This window comes from Terrapene carolina, unplaced genomic scaffold (genome assembly GCF_002925995.2).
Source record: "Terrapene carolina triunguis isolate 2854851 unplaced genomic scaffold, T_m_triunguis-2.0 Scaffold42, whole genome shotgun sequence".
Lineage (NCBI taxonomy): Eukaryota > Metazoa > Chordata > Testudines > Emydidae > Terrapene > Terrapene triunguis.
In genome coordinates this window covers 47,567,937-47,595,121 of record NW_020664393.1, presented here as the reverse complement: position 1 = coordinate 47,595,121, position 27,185 = coordinate 47,567,937, and the positions used below count along the sequence as shown (strand labels likewise).

Below are 27,185 nucleotides of genomic sequence, written 5' to 3'. Positions count from 1 at the left end.
ACTGGATACAAATATACTACATTTAATATTTTATTGCGTGTATTCTGACATGCTTAAATTGAAATTATTTTCTGCTAAGGGACTCTGTAAAAATAATATGGTGAGGTTACATGTTTACAGGGGCTCAGTCGTTTCCAGTTCAAATATTTTCAGCTTGCAAATAGATACATAGTTTTTCTTCTAACTGCAAACTCATCCTAAGATCCGAGACTCAGACTGGGTTCTTTCCTGATCATGCATTGTCACAAGTGGGGAAAAAGGCCAATTTATGCTCCAGTGACATTTATCTAATGCCAGTGCCTTTAGTGGGTTAGCAAAGGTGTACATGATTGCTTTTGTAAACTGTACGGTGTAAGTGAACCCCTATGCTTGTATGGAATGCCATTGACTTCAGCTCTGCATGGTTGCAGGTGTCTGCCCATATACAATAGCTTGCAAGATCAGGACCTTAGTGAGTGATTCTGTTGATGAATTGGAAAGAATAGATCTGGCTTATTCTTTCTTAGCTGTGTTATCTTAGCTGGATTACCGGAAGTGAATAGTGGTAGATACTTTTGTTCCCAGATTAAGAAACTATGACTCTGAATGCACACAGGATGCAGATCTGAGAAAAAAGGTGTCATTGTTCTAAGAACAGAAATAGACATTAATGACCGTGTCAAGTTTTTGATTTGTCCTTTACTCTTTGTTCAGTGTTTAGGAAATGAACAAAATACATTTGTACACATTTTTAAATAAAGTCCTATATATTGATTCTTCCCTTTCCCCTCTTTCCACACACACATCTTGAGACTGGCATATCTTTTTCCTTATGCATCAACATCATTGATATTATTATTTATTTGTATTGGAGTATGTGATGGGGTATAGAAAGCCCACATTGGAGAGCAAGGGGTTAAGGAGCAGCTCTGGGCCCAGGCAGCCCTGCCCAGCTCCATCTGCAAAGCCTGCACAAGGTGGAGGAGGGGCTTAAAAGGGGATGCAGAGTAGCTCAGAAGGGGTCAGGCAGGGGAAGGGAGCAGACCTCTGCTCTGAGCTATGAGGAAGTACTGCCCAGGAGCTCTCATGACCAGAGACCTGGAAAAACAGACCCGATAGAAACCTACCAAGGAGAGACTGGTGACTGACTTGGAAGGTCAGAGACTTTATGTGTAATTCTGTAATTTACTCCATGGGGAAAAGGAAAACTTGGGTAGGAAGTGGTCCTGGGGTCAGCTGCGTAGCACGTCAAAGTGTAGAATGTAGCAGCCTGCCATCAGACCCTGAATTGGAGCCTGGCGAAGAGGGTGAGCCTGGGCTCTCCTACCCCCTCCCAAAAAACCAGACAACAACAGAAGCCTTTCCCTCGGTAGGGGTGCAGCTGGGGAAGACCCTGACTGTTCAAGGGCCCAGACCCCAAAGTCCCTGTACTAAGGTGAAAGCCCTGAAGCGCTCAGGGGAGCTGAGGGACAGGACTATATCTGAAAAGGGGCAACTGATCTCTGGCTCCTTGTTTTGGTTACCGTTATATCTGAGAGGGAATGGTGCATTGTTTACAATCGATACTTAAATTCCCCACTTGGTTAGAAAAATGCTGAAGGAGATCAGATTTTGAGTCTCATCTAATTGAAAATCCATCCTTCTGTCTCCTCACGAGGCATGTGTATTCAGAAGAAGCTTCATTGTGTTGGTTTGGAGCTTACAAAATAGGAGTGTGGATTTGCAAAAACAAACTACCCAAACTTGTCCCATCTCTACAAATATATGGTGGCTTTGTGATCTAGTGCCAAAAGGCTTTATTGTAAGTGATCAAAGCTACAACTGACACTAATTACTGTTTTCTTTTAGTCCCAGAAGGAGAACTCCTGCTTTTGTTCATATTCCATACCCCATCAGGGACAGATCCTTCTCATATTAAATGTCTTCAGTATTCATAAACCAGTAATACTATGATTAACCCAATATCTCTGGTTCAGCAAATTCTGTTTATCTCTGATGTTAGAGGTTATACTGACAGCACATCTGGAAAACTGGACAAGCCTGGCAGTGATTGAAAGTACTTGTGGGCCTCTTGCAATACAGTCAAACAAAGTTATAAAAGTAGAATGCCATGATTTCCTATGTAATAATTACAGTAAAGCTGTATATATTTCTTACAGCCAAGTAATACATGTTGGACTCAAAGGTAGTAAGGTTCAAAGGTAGTAAGGGCACATTGCTTGTCTATCTTTGTATTGACAGCTACAGTGCTACAAAAATTATGTTGTGCCTAATATAATTGACATGATGTTCTTAATAATTTAAAGCAAGAAGTTATTGGATTTTAAAAGTCCGATTTAAAGTGCATTCTAGATGGGTTCATACAACCAACTGTATTTACAATGATGCCTTAGATCTCAAAATGCTTTACAAATTATCAATGCCTATCCCCATTTCCCAGGTAGATATGCTGAGATACAGAGTGGTATAGTAGCTGCTCAAGGTGACCTGAAAATCAGTGAATAAAATCCGGGCACCAGATTCTCCTTCCACAAACATGATCAACTCCAACTGAAAGCAATGAAAATTTGTCTTGCCTGGGGAGATTCCAGGCCTATAATGTCTGACTTTTAGTACATTCTCACCATTAGAATTACCATACGTTCCACACTAATCATTAGTCTGTGCATTGACCCACAGTTTGGTCTCATTTCTAGTAAGTTTTCAAGTAAATTAACACACTAAACAAGCATTCTGACACCAAGATGCAGCATCAGTTTTGAAATGACAAGCACACAATGATGCTAGAGTTACTCAACATAGTTTACTGACATGGCTTCCCCATTTACCTTTCAGTGTACAGCAAGCGCCTACGCAGAATGTATAAACATCAGCAGAAGATCATTGTGAAAGCACCCTCTACATGTTCCCATCTGAAGGAGAGTACAATAGGCAAAGAACACATATACAGCAGATTCCGGTTAATAGGAAGCTGGATATTGACAACTTCTTAATAGCAACATTTTGCCAGAACCGATCCCATCCCATTGATTTTCATGTCAGTGGGATTCAGATATTGGCAACGGCATGCTGCTTATTAACAACATTTTTGGAAGAGAGGCCCCAGCTTCAGGCAGGTTTGTGAGGCTGCAGCCTGGGAAGGAAGTGGTGAGGGGTGCTGAGCACCCACTACAGGCAGGTTTGCGGGGCTCTAGCCAGGGAAGGAAGTGCTGGAACATGCCTCCCCTGCCTGCAGCCTTGCACACCTGCTTGCGGACAGTTCTCAGCTCGTCCCAGCACTTCCTTTTGGGGCTGCAGCCCCGCAAACCTGTCTGCACACGGGGACTACACAGGAGGCAAGGGGCTGCAGGCTGGAAGGGCAAGCTGTGGGGAGGGGAGCAGCAGCCTGAATGTTGGAGGTGCCTGGTACCTCTTACTGTGCTCTCCAGACTATGCCCTGCTGGGGGGCTGCACCCAGTGAAGGAAGCACTGGGATGTACTGAGCCCTGACCCCTGGAGAGTGCATGGAGATGTACAGCTCCACATGTGCCCAGCATCCCCACTCCCTGTAGGAAGCCCCAGCCTCTGGGCTGTAGCTCCTTCTCCCTGCTGCTGCCCTGCCTGCAGGCAGCTCTGCAGCACTACAGCCAGGGAAGGCGTATCCCAGTGCTTCCTTCCCTGGCTTCTGCCCTGTAAACCTGCCTTCTGCCTATTAGCAGCTGAGGGGTTGCCAACAAATGGAATCTACTGCACAACATTTTTACCATATTGATTTTATTGAGGAAGACTTGGAGGATGGAGACAAAGCCCTGAGATCAGCCCAGAAGGAAATCAAAGGACTGGAGATTTAGTCAGGAGATTCAGAAATATTTGGCTTGCTGAATAAGGACATCATTCGTGCTGCTTAGTTAATGAATTTTATTTAGATAACGAATTGTTATTTTATCGTGTATATTTTTGGTTGTCTACCATGGAGCCTGAAATACAATAAAATGTGTAAATGGATCATTCAGAAGTTTGACTCAAACCCTTCCAGTTTTGAAAAGTCAGCAGAAAGGGGCTTTGGGGAATTTTTAGGCTCTGTGAAGCACACTGTCTCACAGAATGAAGGAGTCCAAGAAATGTCGCTATTCTAGGTGGCTCTGTGAACACCCCCCAGCTGGCTAACTTGAAAGGGCTACCTCTGGATCCATGACCTCAGAGTGCAATCACTAGAGCAGTGCCAAGGCAGCTAAAAGGGAGGATATGCTGCACCCAGATGGATCCAGCGATCCCCAACAACATATTTCATTTAGGCTCCCTGGGATATAGAACCATACAGACACAGGCAACTTCTTCAGCTTTATTTAACAGGCTTTATGACTGACTAGCTTTTTCAAACAGCCAGATTGTGTAACCAGGTTTCAGCTGGCTGGAACTATATTGTATGTACAAAGTGGAAGGATTAGACTGGAAAGAGAGATCTAGGCTTCATCAATCCTTCTTTCTTATCTGCTGCACTGATAGTAGCAAACGGCACTAAATTAAATACAAGGACTTATTCAACATTTACTAACACAACCTATCAGAAAACTTTGCCTGTATAAGGAGAAAAGCCAAACTAATCATTATCTTAATTTACATGCGCAATGAATTCTCCAGTTTGTGAAGTCGCCAGATGGTATGTAAAAGGAAATGGGGTAAAACCAATAGTGGTGTTGATAGGAAAAATAAGAGCAACTTGGCAAAGTGACCAAATTTCTTTTGTTCTTCCCACTGCCCAAAGAGAGCACCCAAAAAAGTGGCCCCCAAGAGTTTAAACCTTTCAACATAAACTTTAATTTTTGTTATAATCATGGTTTCCAATTTAAATCCACTCCTTCCCCTGCTCTGTGTATCTGCCACACACTGATATACAAAACAACGTACGTGGGTAGTCTATTATTTGCTAAGCACTGATAGTATGCCAGGTGCTATACAAGACACAAAAAAGAACAGTACCTGCCTAAGGAGTTTACAGGCTAAAAGAGAGACATAGCTAAGGTAAGATGCACTAGGAGACCCAGAGGAGGCTGATAACTCAGTTTATTGATTTTTAATTTATTTATGAAGTTTAATATGAATTTTAGCTCAGTCCGTCTCCCATGCAGCATTGTGGTGGTGAAGGCAGATAACTGATTGTGAGCCTTGCTGAAGAGCGCCTTTGGAAGAGTTGTCAATGAGGAGAGAGTGAGCCTTTATTGCACTTGGATTGGGAGCTTGTTTTCTGGAAGGATACAGGGGATTGACAGGGTTGGATCAATGGGGGAGGAAGCTATTATTAGTAGAAGCATACTATATGAACAGGGAGGCTATGGTGTGGGAATCGGTGATGCCTAAGAGGAGGCACTTGCTGTAATAAAGGTAGGAAAGGACCAGGGCTCAGTCATGTTCACTAAAATATTGTTTTACAATTTACTCTCTCAGCTGCTGCTCATATGTTTTAATTCAGATAAAAAAAATTGAAGTGTAGATGAAGTGTTTCATCAGGCTGAGGCTCTTCCTGGTTGCCAGCACAGTTCCTTGGACAATAGACAAACAGTGGGGCGGTAGTTAGAGTTGACCTGAGACTGCTTTAACCTGTATTAGAGGCTGAACCTTCTGCTGACTGGCCCCAGAATATGAGGAACATAAAGTGACCACCCTCGACTCACTGAACCTCAATTTCTGCACCAAGCAGAGTTCAGCCAGAACAGAAAATTGGGGCCTGAGGCGTGGCTGCTTTCATAGATGAGTGCCTTACAGCATCGCTTGATTAGAAATTCAGCTTTCACAAAAGCAAATAGGCATCCAGGTATTTTCCCCGTGACACTCGCATACAACTCCCATTGAAGTCACCAGGAGTGTTATGTTCTTCTGAGGACAGATTTTGGACTTCTCTTTATATTAATCTATAATGTGTGCACTTGAAGGAGACTTAAGTAGTAATTGTATCTGTTGTCTGCAGAATGTGAGTTCTTTACATTATTCAAATCCTTAAAATGTAAATCATGCTGTTTTCATAATCTCACCTTTATTGTCAATGTCTCTTTTTCCACGGCCCTTGCACTTTATCCCTCATCCAGTAGTTTCACATTAAGGTTAGCATTATCATGTAAAGCGGCTGCTTTCAAATCCTCTGGAGTTAGTGCCACTGCAGGCAGTGGGGCAGCTGGCACAATTTGGATCTATGTTCTAGGATGAGGAAAGTAACAGATGATCCATGCATGCAAGTATTTTAGAATGTTAGAACAATGCTAGAATGACACAAGAACGCTATGAGTGTGTAGCACAATGTGCCCCGCTTCATTACCATTAAATAGGAAAAACACTAATGAATGAAAGATTAATTTAATGTTGTTAGTCGGTAATAAAAATGATTATTCATAGGAAAAAATGTAACCAGACCAAACAAAAGCCATCCGTGCCTTTGTTAAAGGAATTACAGTATGTTGGAGTAATTGTTTAAGAACCTCAGACAAAGATTATCCTTGTAATGTCACAAGAGTCACTGAGACCTTTGATTAACTTTGGCTTCATCAGTGCAGAATGCATGAATTGAATTTATTCAAAGGCTGACTGAACTGACACTAGCCATGTGGGGGGAAAAGATCTAAGCAGTAAGGTTACATGTGAATAGTTATAAATTTATGATAAAAAATAAAAGGAGAATTACTCCTCGTGCCTGGGACCTAAACTGGAAGTAATTCTCTCCCCCACAGCAGAGTTATAGATCAAGGTGTTTTACATGAGTATTATGCCTTGCTCTGAAGCATTTGGCCACCATTCAAGGCAGAATGCTACTCTGCAGTATGGCAGTTCTCACATCCTTATGCAATTTAACTATCTACCTACTGCCATACATTATACTAGTGGAATGCATCTCGAGCAGTAAGGAGTTTATTCTTACAAGGGACCAATAAGGTAGGGAAGGATTATCTTCATTTTACAGATGGGGAACTGAGGCACAGAGAGATTAAATGACTTGTTCAAGGTTACACAGGAAATCATGTGTCAGAGCCAGAATCACAATCATGGTCTCCTGAGTCTTGATCCTGTGCTGTAACCTTCCTTGATTGTTTGTGCTAATTGTTTTACATCTTTTCTCTGACCTCTTTTGGGCTTATTCATCCATCTTCTTTATCTCCCTTTGCTTGTGTAGCAGCCATTCTCTCCTCTCCCCCCGCCCCCGCTCCTTAGCAGCAAGGGCAGTTGGAAAAAGAATTAAGTTAGATAGAAGAGTTATTTCCGTCTTCTGTCTAAAATATGTCAAACGTATGCAGGGTATTTTCAGAAAGTTCCCTACAATCTTAGTGTAGCTTGGGGTTGAGTAAATATGAATTTTACAGACTTCTAGCATGGGAGGAGTTACTGCATACATTTCTGTTTTCCTTTTTGATGATGATTTAGGTGTTTCTGGATGGATACATCATTTGTGATTTCAAAATATAGCTACTTGCACAAAATTACTGTCTTAAAGGAAAGCTTCTTTTTCACTAAGTTTCCTGTGATATTTGCTAACTATTTGCAAGAATGTAAAGGATCTTCTGGGTTTTGGGGGGACTCTATTTTTTCATGCCTTCCTCTTGATTCCAGACTCCAATGCAGCTGAATTAGAGGCTTCACTTATGAGTTACAGTATATGCAGATCACATGGACACAGTCTCCATGGAAACTGTCTAATTTGTGCTTATATTCAATTAGAGTTGTCCATTACCTCTCCAAATGAAATTTAATTTGAATACATGTTCCAGTCATTTTTTAAAATGGTATGAGATTCCTTTTCTGACACTCAACTGACTAGATTTCTAGGAGGTTGAACGTGAATAAAAAAGTGTATTTAACTATGATAAATGTAGGAATACATGTTACTTTTTCTGAAACTTTTTAAATATTTTCTGATTCTCTTTTCCATACACTATCTGGACTATACTTCCCACTCGTATAAAATCAATTATATTAGCTGAAGCCTAGAGTGAAGCATGACTAGGAACAAACATTTGTGAGTGTCTAAATTAACATTTGCAACCATGTTATTTAATTTGAGTTAATTGGAAATCAGTTAATTCACATTACCACACAACTAAAAACTGCAGACTAGAAAATGTACTAGGCCTAGAAATATACCAGGTGTATACATTTATTAAATACAGCATTGAAATCTGCAAAAACTGTAATTTTGTTTTCATTATAAGTCAAACCACACAAACTACATACCTGATGTGGTGGTTATATAATCTTGGTACCTGAAAAGAAAAGCAGATGTGGCCTAATTTGTAGCCTATTTCAAAGGTTTGAATGTCCACCTAAGAATAACAGTTGTATTCATGAATGTGAGTTAATTAGAAATCAGCTACTCAGGTTACAACTTAACAAAAAGTAGTGTAGAGAAGCCCAGGGTGTCACCGTGTTTGTTCCCTGAAAATGTGTGCCCTGTTTCCCAGTTGGCTAAGCAGTGGGAGACAGGAAGTACCTCCCCCTTCACTTCCACTCACTCTTCTACTTTGGACTACTTGCGCTTTTGATTAAAAAACAGGGTATGGGGAGAAATACTGTGAAAGACCATCTTGACTTAAAGAATTTCCTGGGAACTGTATCAGAAAAAAAAGTGAAGAATAGGACCAAAAAAGGGACATGACAAAGAAAAAATAGAGAATGTAAGGATAAGGATAATTTTAGGTACTTATATGCCCTTTGTTATTGTAGTTTCTGAGCAAGTAAAGTTATTCTACTAAGGCATGGTGAGGCTAAGTGACTCGCCCAAGGTCACGCAGGAAATCTGTGGTGAAGAGAATTGAACTAAAATGGCAAAAAAGTCACAAACACAAAATTACTGGACTTTATACATTCAGACTTCAAAAGATTAAGTCGTGAGTGAAAGAAAATAGGCTGAAAATCATTGATAGCAGTGAAATAAGCAGAGAAAAATGGGAAGCATTTACGACACAGCTGGAGAAGTTACAATAAGAATTATTTCCAAAGTAACTAAAAAAGGAAACCTAGAAGGGCACCAGAAATCAATGTGACTAAGTAGAGATGGAAAAAGCAACATGCAAGATAAACAAAAGGCATTTATTGATACAAAGAATCTGCCCAGGTGGGAAAGTTACAAAACCAAACGAAAAGCATGAAAATAAATTTAGAAAAGGAAGAATGGCAACAAATATTTGAGAATTTAAGATCCCTTTCCTCTCCCCTCCCCCCACACCAATCAGCACATACAGTATGGTGAGTCATTTAAAAATGAATGGCGAGCTTGTAGCCAGGAATATGGAAATATCAGTTATTAAATAGTTACTTTGTTTCTGTCTTTACAGAGGAAGAGGGTGGCGATCTGCTCAAGTCGGGGATCAGTTTTCCGGGGACGACAGAGGAGGAGCTAGGTACAGATATTATCTCTTAGATAACTTTATGCTAAATAAGATTAGAGGCACTTAAAGTAGACTAAGAATCAGGTCTGGATAATATGCAACCAAGAGTTCTAAAAGTAGTGAGCAAGGAAATTGATGGAGCTTTAATTTTTCCTAAGATATCCAGATTCAATTCCCAATTATTTGGGAAGTACTAGAAAAAACCTTTAAAAAAAAAAGACACTAAAGGAAAATAAACTAAGAAAGTATATAGTCTTTGTCAAAATGTTAATGTACCTTAGTAAAGTTCTTCACCCATATGTGCATATTTTCAAATTAATTAAAATCTTAGGGGTGTGGTTTATTTGTTTGTTTTTCTTTTTGAGTAGTTTTGCATTTTGTTAGGAATATTTAGCATTTCTGTCTAGACCGCTAAATTGTAAACTGAAAGTAAATCTTGATCATTATCCTAAAGGGTCTGGTTAGGAAAACCCCCCAGAAGAGCACAGTTTGATTAAGGAGTAGTGATTCAGGGACAGGAGGCCATTGTGTTTAGCTCATCTCTTGGAGTGGGATTTTCAAAAGCAATAGGTGCTGGCCTAACTCTGCGCCTATTGAAGTCAGTGGGAGTTTTGTAGATATCACTAGAAGAATATATGAGTTTTGAAAAACATGCATTTCCCAAGATTGCACATTAGAGATGAAAGGTTAATGGAAAGAGTTATGGGATAAGGCATTAATAGTGCTGGATAGAAGATTGTACTAAGAGGAGATGAAAACTATTCAGTTTAGTAAGGGGTCACAAGTTAAATATTTCCACCTCCACCCTCTGTTTGTTCTCATACTGTAAGGGGGCAGACATGGTTTAAAATTGTGGTTCAGTAGGATCCCTATCAATGGACGCAACACCGGATTACTATCAATGGAGGCAACACTACGCCTACCTTTTATGCCACTCTGACTCCCAGCTGTCCCCTTCCCTAGCATGTGGGAGCTGTAGACACTTTGTGCTACTGTAGCCTACCTACTGGGAACTTTTCCCTGCAGGATTTCTGAAGACAAAGCAAATAATATATAGGTCAATGCAAGCTGGTGCAGAAATATGTGGCTCCTTTAGGTGATTGGGTAGGCAGTAGCTAGTGGAGTTCCATGTAAGCAAATGGAAAATAATTAATCAAGGAATAAGAGACCAGCCTTGGGAATGTGTGCTAAATTGATCTATCATCCAGCATCCTGATTAGGAAAAGATTGTGGGGTTATTGCATAATATTAATTAAAACCAGTAGCAAATGTAAAGAATGATCAATAAGAAAAAAAGCTGCATCAGCAAAGGAACAGAGGACACAAGAAGAGGTGATATTGTTACAGTATAAGCATTCACTAAATATTGTGTGCTGTACTTGTCATACCACACAAGTATTTGTGATGGGTCGGACCCCCCTTTTGGGGTGCCACTGGATATGCTGGGGTCTTACCGAGTCCGCCTGTCCTACCAGCCTGGGTTTCCCTTACTCTGTGCTGCTGTGACAGGCTCTCAAGCCTCTTTCTAGCACACACAGAGGCAGGAACACATCCGGCAGTAGAATCACACAGAGTCTGGGATTAGCTCTCTGTGGGAGGATTCAGCTAGGGGAATGCCGAGCTCTCCTGTGCACACACCCTCTGGAGTGTAAACCCAAAATGATATTGTCTTGCACTGAATAGAGATCTATATAGTGTAAGCTCATAAAAATCGCCCCCTCCCTCGAAGTGGAGGGAGATATGCACAACTCTTTGCCCTCCACCCCCTGTTATGAATTGCACAAACTGGGTTTTGGAATAAACAAAAAATAAGTTTATTAACTACAAAAGGTAAATTTTCAGTGATTATAAAGGATAGCAAACAGAATAAAGTAGATTACTGAGCAAATAAAACAAAACACGCAACCTAAGCTTAATTCACTAAAGAAACGGGTTACAAATAGTAATTTCTCACCCTAAATGTTGTTTTAGGCAGGTTGCAGAGTTTCTGCAGCCTAGCATTCCATTTATTTCTCTTCACAGGCTAGACCCCTGTCTCAGCCTGGACTCAGCCCTTGCCTTTCCCCAGCTTAGTTCCTTTGTTTCTTTTGGTGCTTTCAGCAGTCTTCCTTCTTGTGTGAAGAGGCAGTGGAGAAGAGCCCTGATTGACTCACTTTCCAGCCTTAAATAGGATGTACATAAGACAGAAATCCTTTATTTCCAATGGAAAAAATACCAGCAGTGTCCAAAGTGGTACTCCCTACCAGGTGACATTATCACATGATCTTTTAGTGTTAACGCCACCATGAGACAAGGTTTATTTGTAACATCCACAGGAAGGAACTCCAGGAAGATGAGAGATCAGCATCTTCAAAGACCCATTCTATTGTCTTTCCTAATGGCCCATTCAGGCTGATTGCCTACTGTCTGGTAGGCGTTCCCCAAGTACACACACAGTTGTAATTGTTACATAGTCAATATTCCTAACTTCAGATACAGAACTGATACATGCATACAAAGTGGATAATCACATTCAGCAAATCATAACCTTTCCAATGATACCTCACATGTCCCATCTCGCATAAAACATATCTTAGTTATGCCATATTCATATCACAACAACATTTTTATGAAGAATATGGGGTGCAGCATCACAGTATTGTTCTCTTGGATTCCAAGTCCAAAGAATCTGAGGTCCCCATTCTTCCCATAGAGGAGAATAACCTATGTAGGGGTAGGAAGTTCTGTGAGTTTCAATTTAAGTTTCCAATTAATTCTTCCCTCATGGACCTTTTGTGCATCCTCCCACCTTATTTCTGCAGAAGAAACCAGGGATTCTGCTTCCTTAACTGACAGATCACCAAGATATGTGATAGACAAGAGGCATCCTCATGGCAATTTTATGTAAAGGCTCGGTATGCATTATTTCCATTTTATTACTATGTGAACCAGAATAAGATGTCTCTGATGTGGAGTTTGGTCCTGTGCTCATTGAAATCAGCAGGAACCAGATCGGATCCTAAAAGAGAAACTTTCTTTTATCACTTGTACTCTAACCCAAACAACAGTTAGTACAGGAGAAATGTAGGCAACTATTGTCCCCAGCAGGATATGGGTAATTCCAATTGAAATCAGTGGAAGTCTCCTATTGGCAGAGAATAGGGCTCCTGTTTTCTAATATTAAAGTGATTTTAGAAACAGCCTGCAGTAGAGAAAAAAGACATGATGTCTTTGATGCACTCCATTCCCATAGGTGTGGGCTTTTGATCTGAGCATAGAACGCTGACCCAAGAAGTCCTGGTTTTGACACCGATTTGCCCGTAGTCTAGGACAAATCACTTAATCTCTCTGCCTCCATTCTCTTGTTTCTAAAATTTGGATAATATTACCTGCCTAGCTTTCAGGGATATTGTCAGGATTAACTAATGTTTGTACAGTATTTCACAAATTTAAAAGCACTGTGTAAGTGCCAAATAGAATTATTAATAATCCCCTGCATAAAGTTAGAGAAGCTATCAAGGGACAGGCCCAAGATCAACTCTGTCATAGTATTGATTCTGCAAAACAGCTCATCAGTTTATACAGCCAAAAGCTTATTGGATTCTTTTAAAAAGGCTTACCAAAGCTTTTGAACCCACTTTATTCTCTAGAGTAATATTTCAGAGGTTTCTACATTGTTGTTTCTTTAATGGAGATCACAGTATGGAAAGAGCTTTCGTTATTATGAAATCTACTATCCAGTTTGATCCAGCATTCCTCCCATACCCAAATCCCCATTGTTTCCATTGGGAACATCCATGAGAGGCAACATGGTCAACAAGGAAGGGCCTGGGAGTGGGAGTCATAAAGTCTGACATGCTGCGTGACCTTGAACAAGTCACTTCAAATCTCTGGCTCTGCAAAACTTAAGTATTAAAACTTGCCTGCCGCAGTGCAATATGTTGAGATCTATGATGATGTGTGATCTCTAAATACACAGTTTTATTAATATTATTATTAATGTAGGATTGGGCCCATAGAGACTAGCATTCTGTGAAGCTATGCTTTATGCTAGTATTTAAACTGTAAAGTCCTAGGGCAGGGGCCTCGTCTCGTTTTGACCTGTAAAGTGACTATTGACTTTGGACACCACAAAATAATGCTAGTCTAAGGTCACTGAGAGAAATAAGGAAAATTTATTATATTTAAAGGGACCAAATTGTAAAAGAAAAGTTTGGAGGTGGGGGTTGCATTTCAAAAAAGCTTTAATGGGTGATTTTCATCCTGGAATAAATAAGGAAAAGATAACCATTATCAAAAATGTATTGGGACACTTGATTTTTTTATTCCCATTGTAGCAGTAAAGATATTTGTGTTTTACAAGTTTTTACCACTCAGTGGGCAGCGTCTTGTGTTTGACTCTATTCATATGAAGAATTGCTGTAAAAAGGGTTTTAATGTCACAAATTGAACATTATGGCTTAAGGCAGTATTAATAGGAAAGAAAGTTAGGATGAATACAACTTTTTCTGAAATAAACATTTAAACCCGGATCCTTCAATTTGATCTGTCTCACTAGGTATTTATACAACCCTCATCACTGAGCATCTCTCAGTTATTAAATGATTTTACCCTCATAACTCCCTGGTGAAGTAGGGGGAAGTATTATCCCCATTTTACAGACTTGCCTATGGTGTCACAGAAAGTGTGAATAAAACTCAACACTCCTGTATCCCAATCCAGTATCCTATCCACTAGACCATCCCTCTTCCTAATGGTGCCTGATGGCAGACCATTACATCATCATGGAATGTAATGGGAGTCAATGGGACTCAGAAGCCCCTCTCCCCCCAAATTGCAGGAGCAATATGTACATTTGTAATTATTAAACACACTAAGAAAAAATGGATCTTAGGTACTTATATGGCCCCCATTAGGATCTGAGCACCTCACAATCTTTAATGTATTTATCCTAACAATAGCCTCGTCAGGGAGGGAAATGCTATTATTCCCATTTTACATATGGAAACTGAGGCACAAAGTGTCTAAGTGACTTGCCTGAGGTCTGTTGTGTACTTTACACCTGTGCAAATTCTAAAAAGAAAAATAGTTCTATGAACATGTATTCATATTTTTAAATATAGCTACTTTGTACCCTTTCTGTTCCCCACCTGCAAATATTTTAGTGGAGCATTTACTGGCAGAAATTGCCATAAACACAGACAATTTTAATCAAATATAGGAGAATATTTTTGGAAAACAAATTTTGAACTTGAAATTGCATATATTCTTACCTGAAATCTGATTCTAAGTAAAAAGAACAGGAGTACTTGTGGCACCTTAGAGACTAACAAACTTATTTTGTTAGTCTCTAAGGTGCCACAAGTACTCCTGTTCTTTTTGCGGATACAGACTAACACGGCTGCTACTCTGAAACCTGATTCTAAGTGTTACCCATCCAACCAGGGAAAAGAACCATGCCATGTGACCTAAATATCCAATGAAAATTGATTAAACAGCCTGGATTTTAATTACTGATCCCTGGCAACTAACTGCTTACCGATGTCTATAGACCAATAATTATGATGCAGCTCATAATTCCAAATAATTCATTTAGAAAATGAAAACAGTGAGGCAAGTGCTATTCTCCTTTGCTTTAGCACCACAACATCACGCAGTCAATTCTCAAACAGGAAAAGAGCTAGTATTCATAAAATAAATTATTTATAATGAATTATTCACCCATTTCTACTATTGAATAGACAGTGGTTTTATTTATTCATTAGTTTGTCAAGAAGTAAAGTTGGTTTTTGGTACAAATGATTTTTGCCCTCTTACCTGGCCAGCTTGCTAGAGACGCACAAGCACTTTCAGTGTAATGTTACCTCTTGCAAAGACATATTGTATGTTTTAAATTTACTCTCATTACAGACAGCTAATATGCTGGGGTTTCTTATTTTATTCCTTAAAAACAAAATAATTATCCTGATTTGCACTCAGTGTCCTTTCTTCCACTTGCTGCTCTTCCGTAGTGAGTCTTAGACCCTATCAATGCTGGAATTTTTGAACTGATATAGCTATGCCAGTGCAAGCCCCAGTGTGGATATAAGTGACCATGGGAAATCTCACAAAGTACCAGTCACAGTTGGCACTGGTGCAGTGTGTCTCCATTAGGGGTTTACACCACTGTAATTAAATCAGCATAATTATACCAGGTCAAATTTCCCAACTCTAGCCAAGCCCTTATACAGATGCTCAGAAACTTCAGTTCTGAGTTAATTTGCTATCTCAAAGACTTTTAAACTGAGAGTTTCACACACAGTTTTCTTTCCTTTGTGCAGTTCATTACTGCCAAAAGTAACTTTGTCTTCATCAGTAATCAGACAATGGCAGAATTAAACCATACACTCTCAAGGCAATGGCTCAGCACTTTGGAGATGGTCATGTAGCACATACACAGCCACACCTTCCCATGGGCTGAGTCTGACAGTCCTCCTCGCCTGCCATATAGGCGCACTAGGTCCCAATGAAAATTAGGGGTGGCACTGAGAACTTGCATTATCTCCCTCATAAATCCAGAATAGAGCTGTCAGCCAGTAGAAAAGAGATAGTGACAGTGGTTAAAAAATCTCAGTATGAAGGTAGCGGAGAGAAGGGTATTTTCCACCTGCCTACCATGGTAGCATATTTGAAAAGGATTTTTTTTCCCAGTGTAGAGTCTCTCCCTGGTCTCTGTAGGAAGTCATTAAGGATGAAGAAAGCCCTTCAATTCTGGTGGCTTGAGTGGGAGAGAAAATTCTTTATACGTGCTAGAGCTGTTAGAGGTTGTAGCAAGCAGTAGCTCCTGAAAATCCCTGAGTAGCTATACAGTTTCAAACAGTGGGACAGGTGCTATTCTCCTCTGCCTACCTTTAGTCCCAAGTCAACCAATGCACAGGCTCAGTGACCCTGTGTTCAGCCTGTTTATGCAGCTTTGTAGTCATGCTCTACTCCTTACAGATACATAAACCAGCCTGGGCATTAGTTCCAAATTTGTTAAAACAGTATCACTTTTTACAGCTCTACAAACATAAGGTTAAAATGTAACATAGCACTAATAATCAATATGATAGCTCAGTCGTGAAGCCAGTTAGGTTTTTGCCCACAGCACTCCCTTGGAAGTCTGTTCCAGAAAGTCACTCGTCTGAGTGTTAGAAAACTTCATCTAATTTCAAGCCTAAACTTGTTGATGGCCAGTTTATAGCCATTTGTTCTTGTGTCAACACTGACACTTAATTTAAATAACTTCTCTCTGGTATGTATCCCTCTGATGTATTTATAGAGAGCAGTCATATCTCCCCTCAGCCTTCATTTGATTTGGCTAAATGTGCAAAGCTTTTTGAGTCTCCTCTTGTAATGTAGGGTTTCCATTCCTCTGATCATCCTAGTAGCCCTTCTCTGCATCTGTTCCAGTTTGAATTTATTTTTTTTAAACATGGGAAGCTAAATTTCACACAGTATTCCAGATGACATCTCACCAGTGCTTTTTATAATGGTGCTAGCACTTCCCTATCTCTATTGGAAATCCTAGGTTTGCATTAGCCTTTTTCATAGCCACATCACATTGGCAGCTCATAGTCATCCTGTGATCAATCAGTATACACTGGTCTTTTTCCTCCTCCATCACTTCCAACTGATAAGTCCCCAGCTTGTAGCAAAAATTCTTGTAGTTAATCCCTAAATGCATGACCTTGCACTATTAAATTTCATCCCAGTTCTATTACTCCAGTTTTTAAGGTTGTCTAGATATTTTTGTATGGTATTTCCAGTCCTCCCAACTTTGTGTCATGCACAGATTTTATTAGCACACTCCCACTTTTTGTGCCAAGGTCAGTAATAAAAATGTTAAATAAGATTAGTCCCAAGACCGATTCCTGAGGAACTCCACTGGTAACCTCCCTCCAGCCTGACAGTTCACCTTTCAGTATGACCCATTGTAGTCTCCCCTTTAACCAGTTCCTTATCCACCTTTCAATTTTCATGTTAATCCCTATCTTCTCCAATTTAATTAATAATTTCCCATGTGGAACTGTATCAGATGCCTTACTGAAATCCAGGTAGATTAGATCTACTGCATTTCCTTTGTCTAAAATATCAGTTATCTTCTCAAAGGAAGAGATCAGGGTGGTCTGGCATGATCTATCTTTTGTAAAACCATCTTGTATTTTATCCCAATTACCGTTTACCTTTATGTCCTTAACTACTTTCGCTTTCAAAATTTGTCCCAATACCTTGTATACAATTGAGGTCAAACTAACAGGCCTGTAGTTTCCTGGATCACTTTTTTTCCCTTTCTTAAAAATAGGTGCTGTATTAGCAATTCTTCAGTCATAGGGTACGACCCCTGAGTTTATGGATTCATTAAAAATCCTTGCTATTGGTCTTGCAATTTCACGTTCCAATTCCTTTAATATTCTTGGATGGAGATTATCTGGGCCCCCCGCTTTGGTCCCATTAAGATGTTTGAGTTTGACTTCCACCTCGGATGTGGTAATTTCTACTTCCATTTCCTCATTGCCATTAGCCACACTGCCGCTGCCCCTAAATTCTTCATTAGCCTTATTAAAAACTGAGGCAAAGTATTTGTTTAGGTGTTGGGCCATGCTTAGATTATCTTTAATCTCCACCCCACCCTCAGTGTTTAGCAGTCCCACTTCTTTATTCCTTTATACCTCCAAGAGGTAGCTTTTCTTTCTGATCCCTCCCATCTTCCATTCCTTATAGGCTTTCTACTTTTGTGTGCAGAGCAGAGGGGTGGGGAGGGTGCTGATGTCGGGGTGTATTCCTGTTCCTGTACCCCATCTCCACAGAGCGGGGGGGAGGGACACAACAGGGCTCAGGATGGAGGGAGCTTGCTATCAGCTGTTGCTGTGTCTGAACAAGCAGGTTTCAGACTGCTGAGTGCTGATCTACAAAGGGCAGCATACTTACAGGGGCAGCGCGTGTCTCTCTTTCTCTGTCACACACACACACACACACACACACACACACCCCATGTGTGTCTGTCTGTCACACATACTCTCTGTCTTTCACACTCACCTCCCAACACATACTTGTATTATTGTTGTTGTTATTACTTGATACTTCTTTCAAAGTGTGTTGTTTTAGTTTTTTGACTGGTCTATGCATTTCATAATTTTTATTTCTCTCTTACGCTTAAATTTAATTCTTTGAGTAGTGAGTTCTAAAATGCCCAGCCTGTCCTGGCTGGAGTAATTATCCCTATGGTAACTTTTTTTATATATATATTATATCTAGGTTTTTTGTTTCTACTGGTGGCGCACATCCAAGTAATTCCAACCTCCTCCACATTCAGATCCTTGAGTTCTTTGGTTCAATTACTTATCACTTGAGGTTCAGCCCCCCTGTGTTTATCAATCAGTAAACCTCTGAAATGGATTCTTCTGAGGGTCACCTTTCCAAGTAAAGTTTATTCAAACTGTGAGGAATGTGAAGTGGAGTCTAGTGGTGGAGGAAGCTCCATGCACTTTCTTCCCCTGCTGGTACCTGCTAAAATGCAAATTGTTATATTTCCTGCAATCTCCCCCACTCCCCTTGTTAGTTTGATGCCCCTATTTACTGTTTACATGTAAATGTGCCATCATTGTCTGCCTGATGACTGGGTTGGTCAGAGAAGTAAACTCATTTCTTTGCCAGGGCAGATCCGTTTATCATCTGTCCTTGTCATGCCTGGTTAAATACATTTTAGTCATAACCCCAGCATATATCCATAACTCGTAATATGCACTATGTGCATACATCACATATGAATATTAATGATCAGTGAGTTATTAGTTTTCAAATGATACCAAACAGGGCATATTTTGTACAGAGATTGTACAACAGTATGCAGGATGTGAATACAGCCACCCTAAATCTCTCCACATGCCCAGGGGGCCAGGTAGACAGAGAAGGGAATGGAGCTGGGAAAGGCAGGGCAGAAATGGGGAAGGACAGGGGTGGCTCACACTCAGTACCAAAAGTTACTCAAAAAAGTTAGTACAGCCCTGGATCCCTGGGAGCAAATGGAGCCACGAGCCAGAGTGGCCCTAGCTTCCCATGGATCAAAGGGCTCTGCCAGTTTTGGAGGGCTTTTTTATGAGAAATCCTTCTGGCGATTCCTAAGTGAAAGTCTCCGTGTGTAACTTTAACCATAGCAAGGGACAATTGGAGACCTTGAAAAAGCCTATACAAGATCAGAGATAGACACTTCCCTTCTCATTTAAAGTTTACTGCCGTTCAGTGATGGTTATTAATAGGTATAAAGTTTCTTTGTTCTGGTTAAGGCCTTTCTATTGTCTTCTTTCGGGGGCCATTTTGGAATCTCAGTATTTGCACAGAGAATAGTCATTGGCTGATAAAGACAGTCTTTAAATAAATAAACTCATTTTATTAGAACACCCTTTGCTTAGGCACACAAAGAAGTTACAGACAAATAGACAGTTTCTCAGAATATACTTTTCTATGAACAGTATATACAACATATAAAACTTGCCCTAGAACGTCCAGGCATTAAAGCAGTTCCTATTGTCAACCATGAGGGACCATTTTTTTGATGTGCTGGCATATTTAAGAGCCATTAAAGGTAACAAAAAGTTCTGTTACTTTGTAGCAAATGTCCATGGTGGAATTCTCTACCAAAGCAAATCAAAGTGCTTAAAAAGACAATCCACCAGCTGTGTTGATATTTTCATATGTAAAAGAACTAGAATTAAATGGCACAGTTTCTCTTGCCATTTTCCTAACACTCAAACTCCATCCAAATGAAAAGTTTCAAATAACAAAGGAAAATCATAGCAATTACACTCCAACTTTCTTTTACTCATATTCAGCACTGTAGTGTTGTGTTTATCTAGGCTGCTGTGCTGTTGCTGCATATTCAAGGGGCCAATACTGATTTCACCAGAGTTTGAAGTGTTTTGGGAAGAATAGATATTGGTATTCTGGGCTATTATCCAATCTTTTCTCACTAACCCTTATATTAGACAATATCTTGTCAGAATGTCTGCATAATGCAGCATTCAAATGAGGCACTGATTTGTTCCACTATACAGCCATATCCAAGGCAGGGCTAAGAATGCTGAATGGTTTAATTTTAGCTGTGCCCCCTCATGAACTGCTCAGTTGTCATATTGTATTAGACTCTGCGTACTTGTTCCCATTCTTTTGATTGGATATTTATGGTCTTTTTATGATAAAACTATATTTTAATTTATTATTTGTATCACAGTAACACCTATGGCCCCAAATTAGATTGGAACCTCATTGTGCGGGGCCTTATATACCATACAGTAAGAGATAGTCCCTTATACTTGCTCTGAAGAGTTTACAAACTAAATAGGATTACTTCAGTCATTTTACAGGTGGGGAACTGAGGTACAGAGAGATTAAGTGTCTTCTCTAAACCTATATAAAATCTCTGTAGGTCTCCTGAGTTCTGCTCTGCTGCCCTAACCAGACCATCTCAGATGTTGTCTTTTAATTCTGAATGTCCACTAGGGATTTAAGGCTCAATGAGGCTGGGAAATGTTCAGTTAGTTCCTCCTTTTCAGGACTTGGATTTGGTAAGGGATTGTGAGGGCACCAATCAGAAACCCAGACCATGTGTGTGCTTGCAGCCACCTGGTTACCTCCATTGCAATGCCAGCTCCACACCTGTGCCTATCTTTTATCATCTCTTCTCAGCTGTTCAAGGAGCATCTGCTCTTGCTGAAGTTAAGAGGCTCTATGCTGTTGCTGAGTGCAGCTCAAACATAGGAATTTGCCATTTTGGCTCAGAGCCGTGGTCCATGTACTCCAGTATCCTATATCTGGCAGTGGACAGTGATAGACACTTCAGAAGAAGGTACAAGAAACCCTTCAATGGGTAGAGGTGGTATAGTCTGGCCTCTAGGGGAGTTTCCACCTAACCCTTAATATTTAGAGATTGGCTTAAACTCTGAAGCATGAGTTTTATATCCCCTTTAAAACATCTTGTTGTAGTTCTTACTGTTATAGCTGTGGATGTTCTTGCTATTCATATAAATGTGAAATTTCTCTTTGAATCTTGCTAAGCTCTTGACTTCAACGACATCCTGAGGCAATGAGTTCCACAGTCTGTGAAAGAATATTTTCTTTTATGAATTTCAATTTGCTGCTTTCAGTTTTATTAAGTGTCCCTTTGGTTTTGTGTTATGAGACAGTGAGAATAGAAGTTCTTTAACCACTCTCTCAATACCATTCATTATTTTTGTATACTTTTATTGCGTCTCTTCTTAATCATTTCCTTGCTAATCCTTATCTTTTCCATTTTTCTTCAGATGAGAGCTTTCGTATGCCCTAGTAATTTTTTCATGCTCATCTCTGAACCCCTTCTAATCTGAAAAGCTTTTTGAAATGGGGTGACCAGTATTGCATGTAGTATTCCAGAGGAGGATGAACCATTGATTTATATAACATCTTCATAATATTTTCCATATTTTTTCTCCATCCCATTTCTTATGTAGTCTAGCATTTTGTTAGCTTTTTGACTACAGCTCTATATTGAGCAGAGGTCTTCATTGAGCGGGATGCCACGTCCTTTTCCTGAGATGATTAGAGTGACTTTAGAACCCAGTTAGATGTATGAGTAATTCAGATTTTTCCATGCAACATGCATTACTTTGCATTTAACACAAAATTTCATCTGCTGTCGTGTTGCCCATTCACTGAGCTTGGTTAAGAGTTATGAATACAGCTTATTTATAAACTGCATTGGAAAAATAAAATATATTATGTACCTATTACCATTTAAAAAGTCAACATTTGTAGGTGTCTAAGTATAGGGGAGACTTGTGATATATATTTCAGATACCATTGCATTATAACAGTTGGCAAATGCTGGCCTCTAAATGGTATCCACTATATATAAGGCCAGAAGAGCTTTATGAAAGCACTTATGCGCTGTGAAAGGTACATTATTGTAATATACAATAGCAAATGGTAGATCATGATTACACAGTGAACTGACACGGAAGTAGTTTAAGTGAGCCTGCATTTTATTTTCTCTTACATCAGGCTCCCATATTTCTGAAGTCACACAGAGGAGCGCTGCCAGGACGAGGTTCATAAATGCCAATTTATTTCCCATTTACTTCAGAAGAGTCAGGATTTCACTACTGAACTTTCTGCCTCGACTCAGAAAAATCAAACTATTTTCTGATAGTCTTCCAGCTGGATCCTCACCTTCTGTAGCCCTCAATTAGCCACCATCCTCAGTTTTCCTCCTTTTCAGCAACTCCCTAATAACTCCTGTCCTGTCTTGTCCTTTCCATTTCCGTCATAACTCTCCCACTCCAACAGTATGAGGTTAAATCTTTAGATTTATTTAACGTAAGAGGAAAAATGTGTGTCTTTAACTTGACATCATAAAGACCACTGGGAATTCAACCACACATAAATTGTAGGACTAGGGAACATCATTGGGTGAATGATGTAAAAAAAATAGGGAATCTGAAAAATTATCATGGTCCACGTTTTCTTAAATAAACCACATTAAAATAGTGAAATAGGAACACTGAGAATCAATCAGTCAATGATGCCTTTAAGTTCTTTGCCCAAAATGGCCATTTTCTGTGGTCACGTTATCATGTATCTGGGGGGAATTTGCATAAATGTCTATCAACTACAGCAACCTCCCGTTAACTCAATTCCACTTTAAGCAAATCTGCTACCCATTAGGCTTGAAATGGCATCTGACAGAAATTTTAAAATTGATTAAAACTGATAGCCATTGCTAAATGATTTGGCCTGGTAAATGTCAAACAATGCTTACTTGGAGTTGTACCGTGTAAATGTCTAGTTTGTTGAGTGTTACTTTCTTGTGCTGCGTGATTTGTCGAGGCTTCTAATGTACTTGTACCAATCAGGCTCAAATTGCAATTTGATAATATTCAATCCTAGCTAAAGCTGATCCTGTGTTTTTATTATAATTGCATATTTGAATAAAGTAGCTGAGATTCTTTCTCAGTAACCATTGAGGGTGAAATCCTGGCCTCACTGAACTCAATGGGAAGTTTGCCCTTGATTTTAATGGGACCAGGATTTCATCTGTACATGGAGAATAGTGGACAAATTCATATGGGTCTTTGAATTTGACTAACAGATTCATTTTGCTGTCCTTTCTTACTGAGTTTCCTGGTGAACTGGTGAGTTTCCCAAACTCAGCCCTGTAATAATCAGTTGCAATTCCAGTGATGTCAGTGGAGTTTGAAGCGTTACTTTCAGGCTGTATTTGGCCTACTAACTACAAGGTATTCATCCTTCAATTCCAAACAGCTGTGTGTCTAGAAGGTGGCAGGAAATAACTGATAAGTTAGTTTAGCTCTTTCTAAGACGACACTTACATGGGTCAGCAAATGCCAGTGCTTTATGGTCTTGTCAAACACAGCTCTTCATATTTTTTCACTAGATTCCACATATGGACAGATTCTGTGAAAAATGATGGGTTTAAAAAATCATTTTGCTCACTTCCCTCTTCCCTCACAGTGATATTGTGAAGAATAATGAAATGTTTGTTCAGCAGTTTGAAATTGTAAAGCACTGTGAAGTGCTAAGTATTAAGTATTATTATTACTTTCACAGATTTTGTTGTATTCTATGGAATCCAAATTTTCATGTAAAAAAATGAAGTTTTGGGGCCTCTTCTTTGAAAAGGTAACCTTTCTTCTGTGGCTAAATGTACTGTAGATTTAAGTGCAGTCAGCTTTGCAGAAAAGTGTCTGTAAAACCACCAACATATGGTACCGTCCTACAATTCCTCCACGTGCAGAGCTCTTATTGACTTAGGATCCAGTCCTGCACGCATTTATGCACATGAGTTGTCCCATTAAACTCACTGGGATTGTTCATGTGTGTAAAGTTACTTATGTGCATAAAGATTTACAGGGGCCAGTCTTAAATGGGAGTTCTGCATGTGGCAGGCTTGCGGATCAGACCCCATAGCATTTGCAAACCTGTGAATTCCAATTCTTTTACTTATATAAGATAGCAAGTTCTAAGTCTACTTGAAACCATAACGTCAGATTCATGATTAGCATCTCTGATGTCCATAAATTTGTGAACCTACTTGGACATTTTGCAAGGTCCATCTTGTTTTTCCAGGTATTTGGGAGCAGGTTGTCTGAAGGGCTAGGGAGCTTCATGTGTGTTGGTGCCAAATATTTTTTTTTTTTACTGTGGTACAATAACAGGCAGTTAAGTTATATTATTTATACAAGAATTTCCATAGGAATGTACATTTTAAGGACAGCATTGTAATACATTCTCTAGCATAGGATGAGTGACAACTGAATGTCCAATATCTTTATTAACAGATGTAAATAACTTAAATTGACATGAAATTCTGTGTATAAGAAGATGAGGAGGTAAACTTACATCTGAAGGGCTCTGTCTTGCATCCTTGACTTATGCAAATAGTTCCACTCAAGTCAGTGGGATAAGAAAGCTGCAGGATTGGGCCCAAAATGAGAGGTATCTTTTATATAATGATTAGGGCTGTCAATTAACTCACGCGATTAACTCAAAAAAATTAATCACAATTAATTGCAGTTTTAATCGCATTGTTAAATAGTAGAATTCCAATTGAAATTTATTAAACATTTTGGATGTTTTTCTACATTTTCAAATATATTGATTTCAATTACAACACAGTCTACAAAGTACACTGCTCACTTTATATTATTTTTTATTACAAATATTTGCACTGTAAAAATCATAAACAAAAGAAATAGTATTTTTCAATTCACCTCATCCAAGTACTGTAGTGCAATCTTTTTATCGTAAAAGTGCAACGTACAAATGTAGATTTTTTTTGTTACATAACTGCACTCAAAAACAAAACAATGCAAAACTTTAGAGCCTACAAGTCCACTCAATCCTACTTCTCGTTCAGCCAATCGCTCAGACAAACAAGTTTGTTTACATTTACAGGAGATAATACTGCCCACTTCTTATTTACAGTGTCACCGGAAAGAACAGGTGTTCAGCTAGGGCTTTTGTAGACAGCATTGCAATGTATTTATGTGCCAGATATGCTAAACATTCGTATGCCCCTTCATGCTTCAGCCACCATTCCAGAGGACATGCTTCCATGCTGATGAAGCTCGTTAAAAAAATAATGTGTTAATTAAATTTGTGACTGAACTCCTTGGGGGAGAATTGTATGTCTCCAGCTCTATTTTACCCACATTCTGCCATATATTTCATGTTATAGTAGTCTCAGATGATGACTCAGCATATGTTCATTTTAAGAACACTGTCGCTGCAGATTTGACAAAATGCAAAGAAGGTACCAATGTGAGATTTCTAAAGATAGCTACAGCACTCGACCCAAGGTTTAGGAATCTGAAGTGCCTTCCAAAATCTGAGAGGGACGAGGTCAGAAGTCTTAAAAAAGACTTGGATGCGGAAACTACAGAACCCAAACCACCAAAAAGAAAATCAACTTTCTGACTCAGATGATGAAAATGAACATGCATTCGTCTGCACTGCTTTGGATCGTTATCGAGCAGAACCCATCATCAGCATGGACGCATGTCCTCTGGAATCGTTTTTGAAGCATCCAGGGACATATGAATCTTTAGCGCATCTGGCACGTAAATATCTTGCAACACCGGCTACAACAGGGCCATGAAAACACCTGTTCTCACTTTCAGGTGACATTGTGAACAAGAAGCGGGCAGCATCATCTCCTGCAAATGTAAACAAACTTGTTTGAGTGATTGGCTGAACAAGAAATAGGACTGAGTGGACTTGTAGGCTCTAAAGTTTTATATCATTTTATTTTTGAATGCAGTTATTTTTTGTACATAATTCTACATTTGTACGTTCAACTTTTATGATAAAGAGATTGCACTACAGTCCTTGTATTAGGTGAATTGAAAAATACTATTTCTTTTGTTTTTTATAGTGTAAATATTTGTAATAAAAAAGAAATATAAAGTGAGCGCTGTACACTTTGTATTATATGTTATAATTGAAATCAATATATTTGAAAATGTAGAAAACATCTAAAATATTTAAATAAATGGTATTCTATTATTGTTTAACAGTGCGATTAATTGCACGATTAACATTTTTAATCGCTTGACAGCCCTAATGATGATGATTGCCTAAAACTGAGACATGAGGTAAAATTTTCAAAAGCACCCAAGTGCCTTAGATACTTAAAACCCAATTTCAAAAGTGACTCAGGCACTTCAGACAGAGCCCTAGTCTCATTGAATTTCAATGGGATATAGGTTTCTAAATACCAAAATCATTTTTGAAAATGGGATTTAGCCTCCCAGGTTACAGAAGCACTTTTCAAAAATTTATTCTTGGTCCCTTCACTGTAGCAAGAACAATCTGGTGCTTTACCTTTAGTCTAGAGGTAGGATGTGTGGCTCCCTTCCATCACTGCAGCTTCACAATAATCTAGCAGAGGCATTACAGAGCCTGTATCCTATCCCTAGACATCTTTTGTATTGTGCCTCCCACCATTATCTTGGGTTATCAAAGCCTTTATCCAGATTTAATATTAGGTATCCCTTCCCTGCAACATCTTTATCATACCACAGAGCAATTCAAAGAGCTTGAATTTCCTTTCTATTAAAATATACACCAGAGTAACTAAGGCCTTGATCCTGCAGTTCACTGTGCATCAGTCCCCCATTGCACCCATACTCAGCCCCATTCACTGAATATATCTCACTGGGGTTCTATGCAGGACAAGAGATGCGCCCATGCAGGAGGAATTGCAAAATTGGGGCCTTAGTGCATAAATGTTTGGTTTGGATGAAATTGCAATTTTGTTACGTCTGGATCCATACATCTGGCATATTACACACACATCCTCATTTGCAA

General features: G+C 39.4%; 1 protein-coding gene across 2 annotated transcripts in view; it reads left to right on the top strand.

The window, feature by feature from the left end:
* The window catches only part of DLGAP2 (DLG associated protein 2), a 506,645-nt gene that overhangs the window by 369,590 nt on the left and 109,870 nt on the right, over window positions 1-27,185 (top strand). For both annotated transcript variants that reach the window (XM_026653071.1, XM_026653068.1), the window contains exon 4: window positions 9,273-9,338. Coding sequence is in view for 1 of the 2 variants with exons in the window: in XM_026653068.1 (XP_026508853.1) it covers window positions 9,273-9,338 (66 nt within the window). In the remaining variant the exon portion in view is untranslated. The remainder of the gene's footprint in view (window positions 1-9,272; window positions 9,339-27,185) is intronic.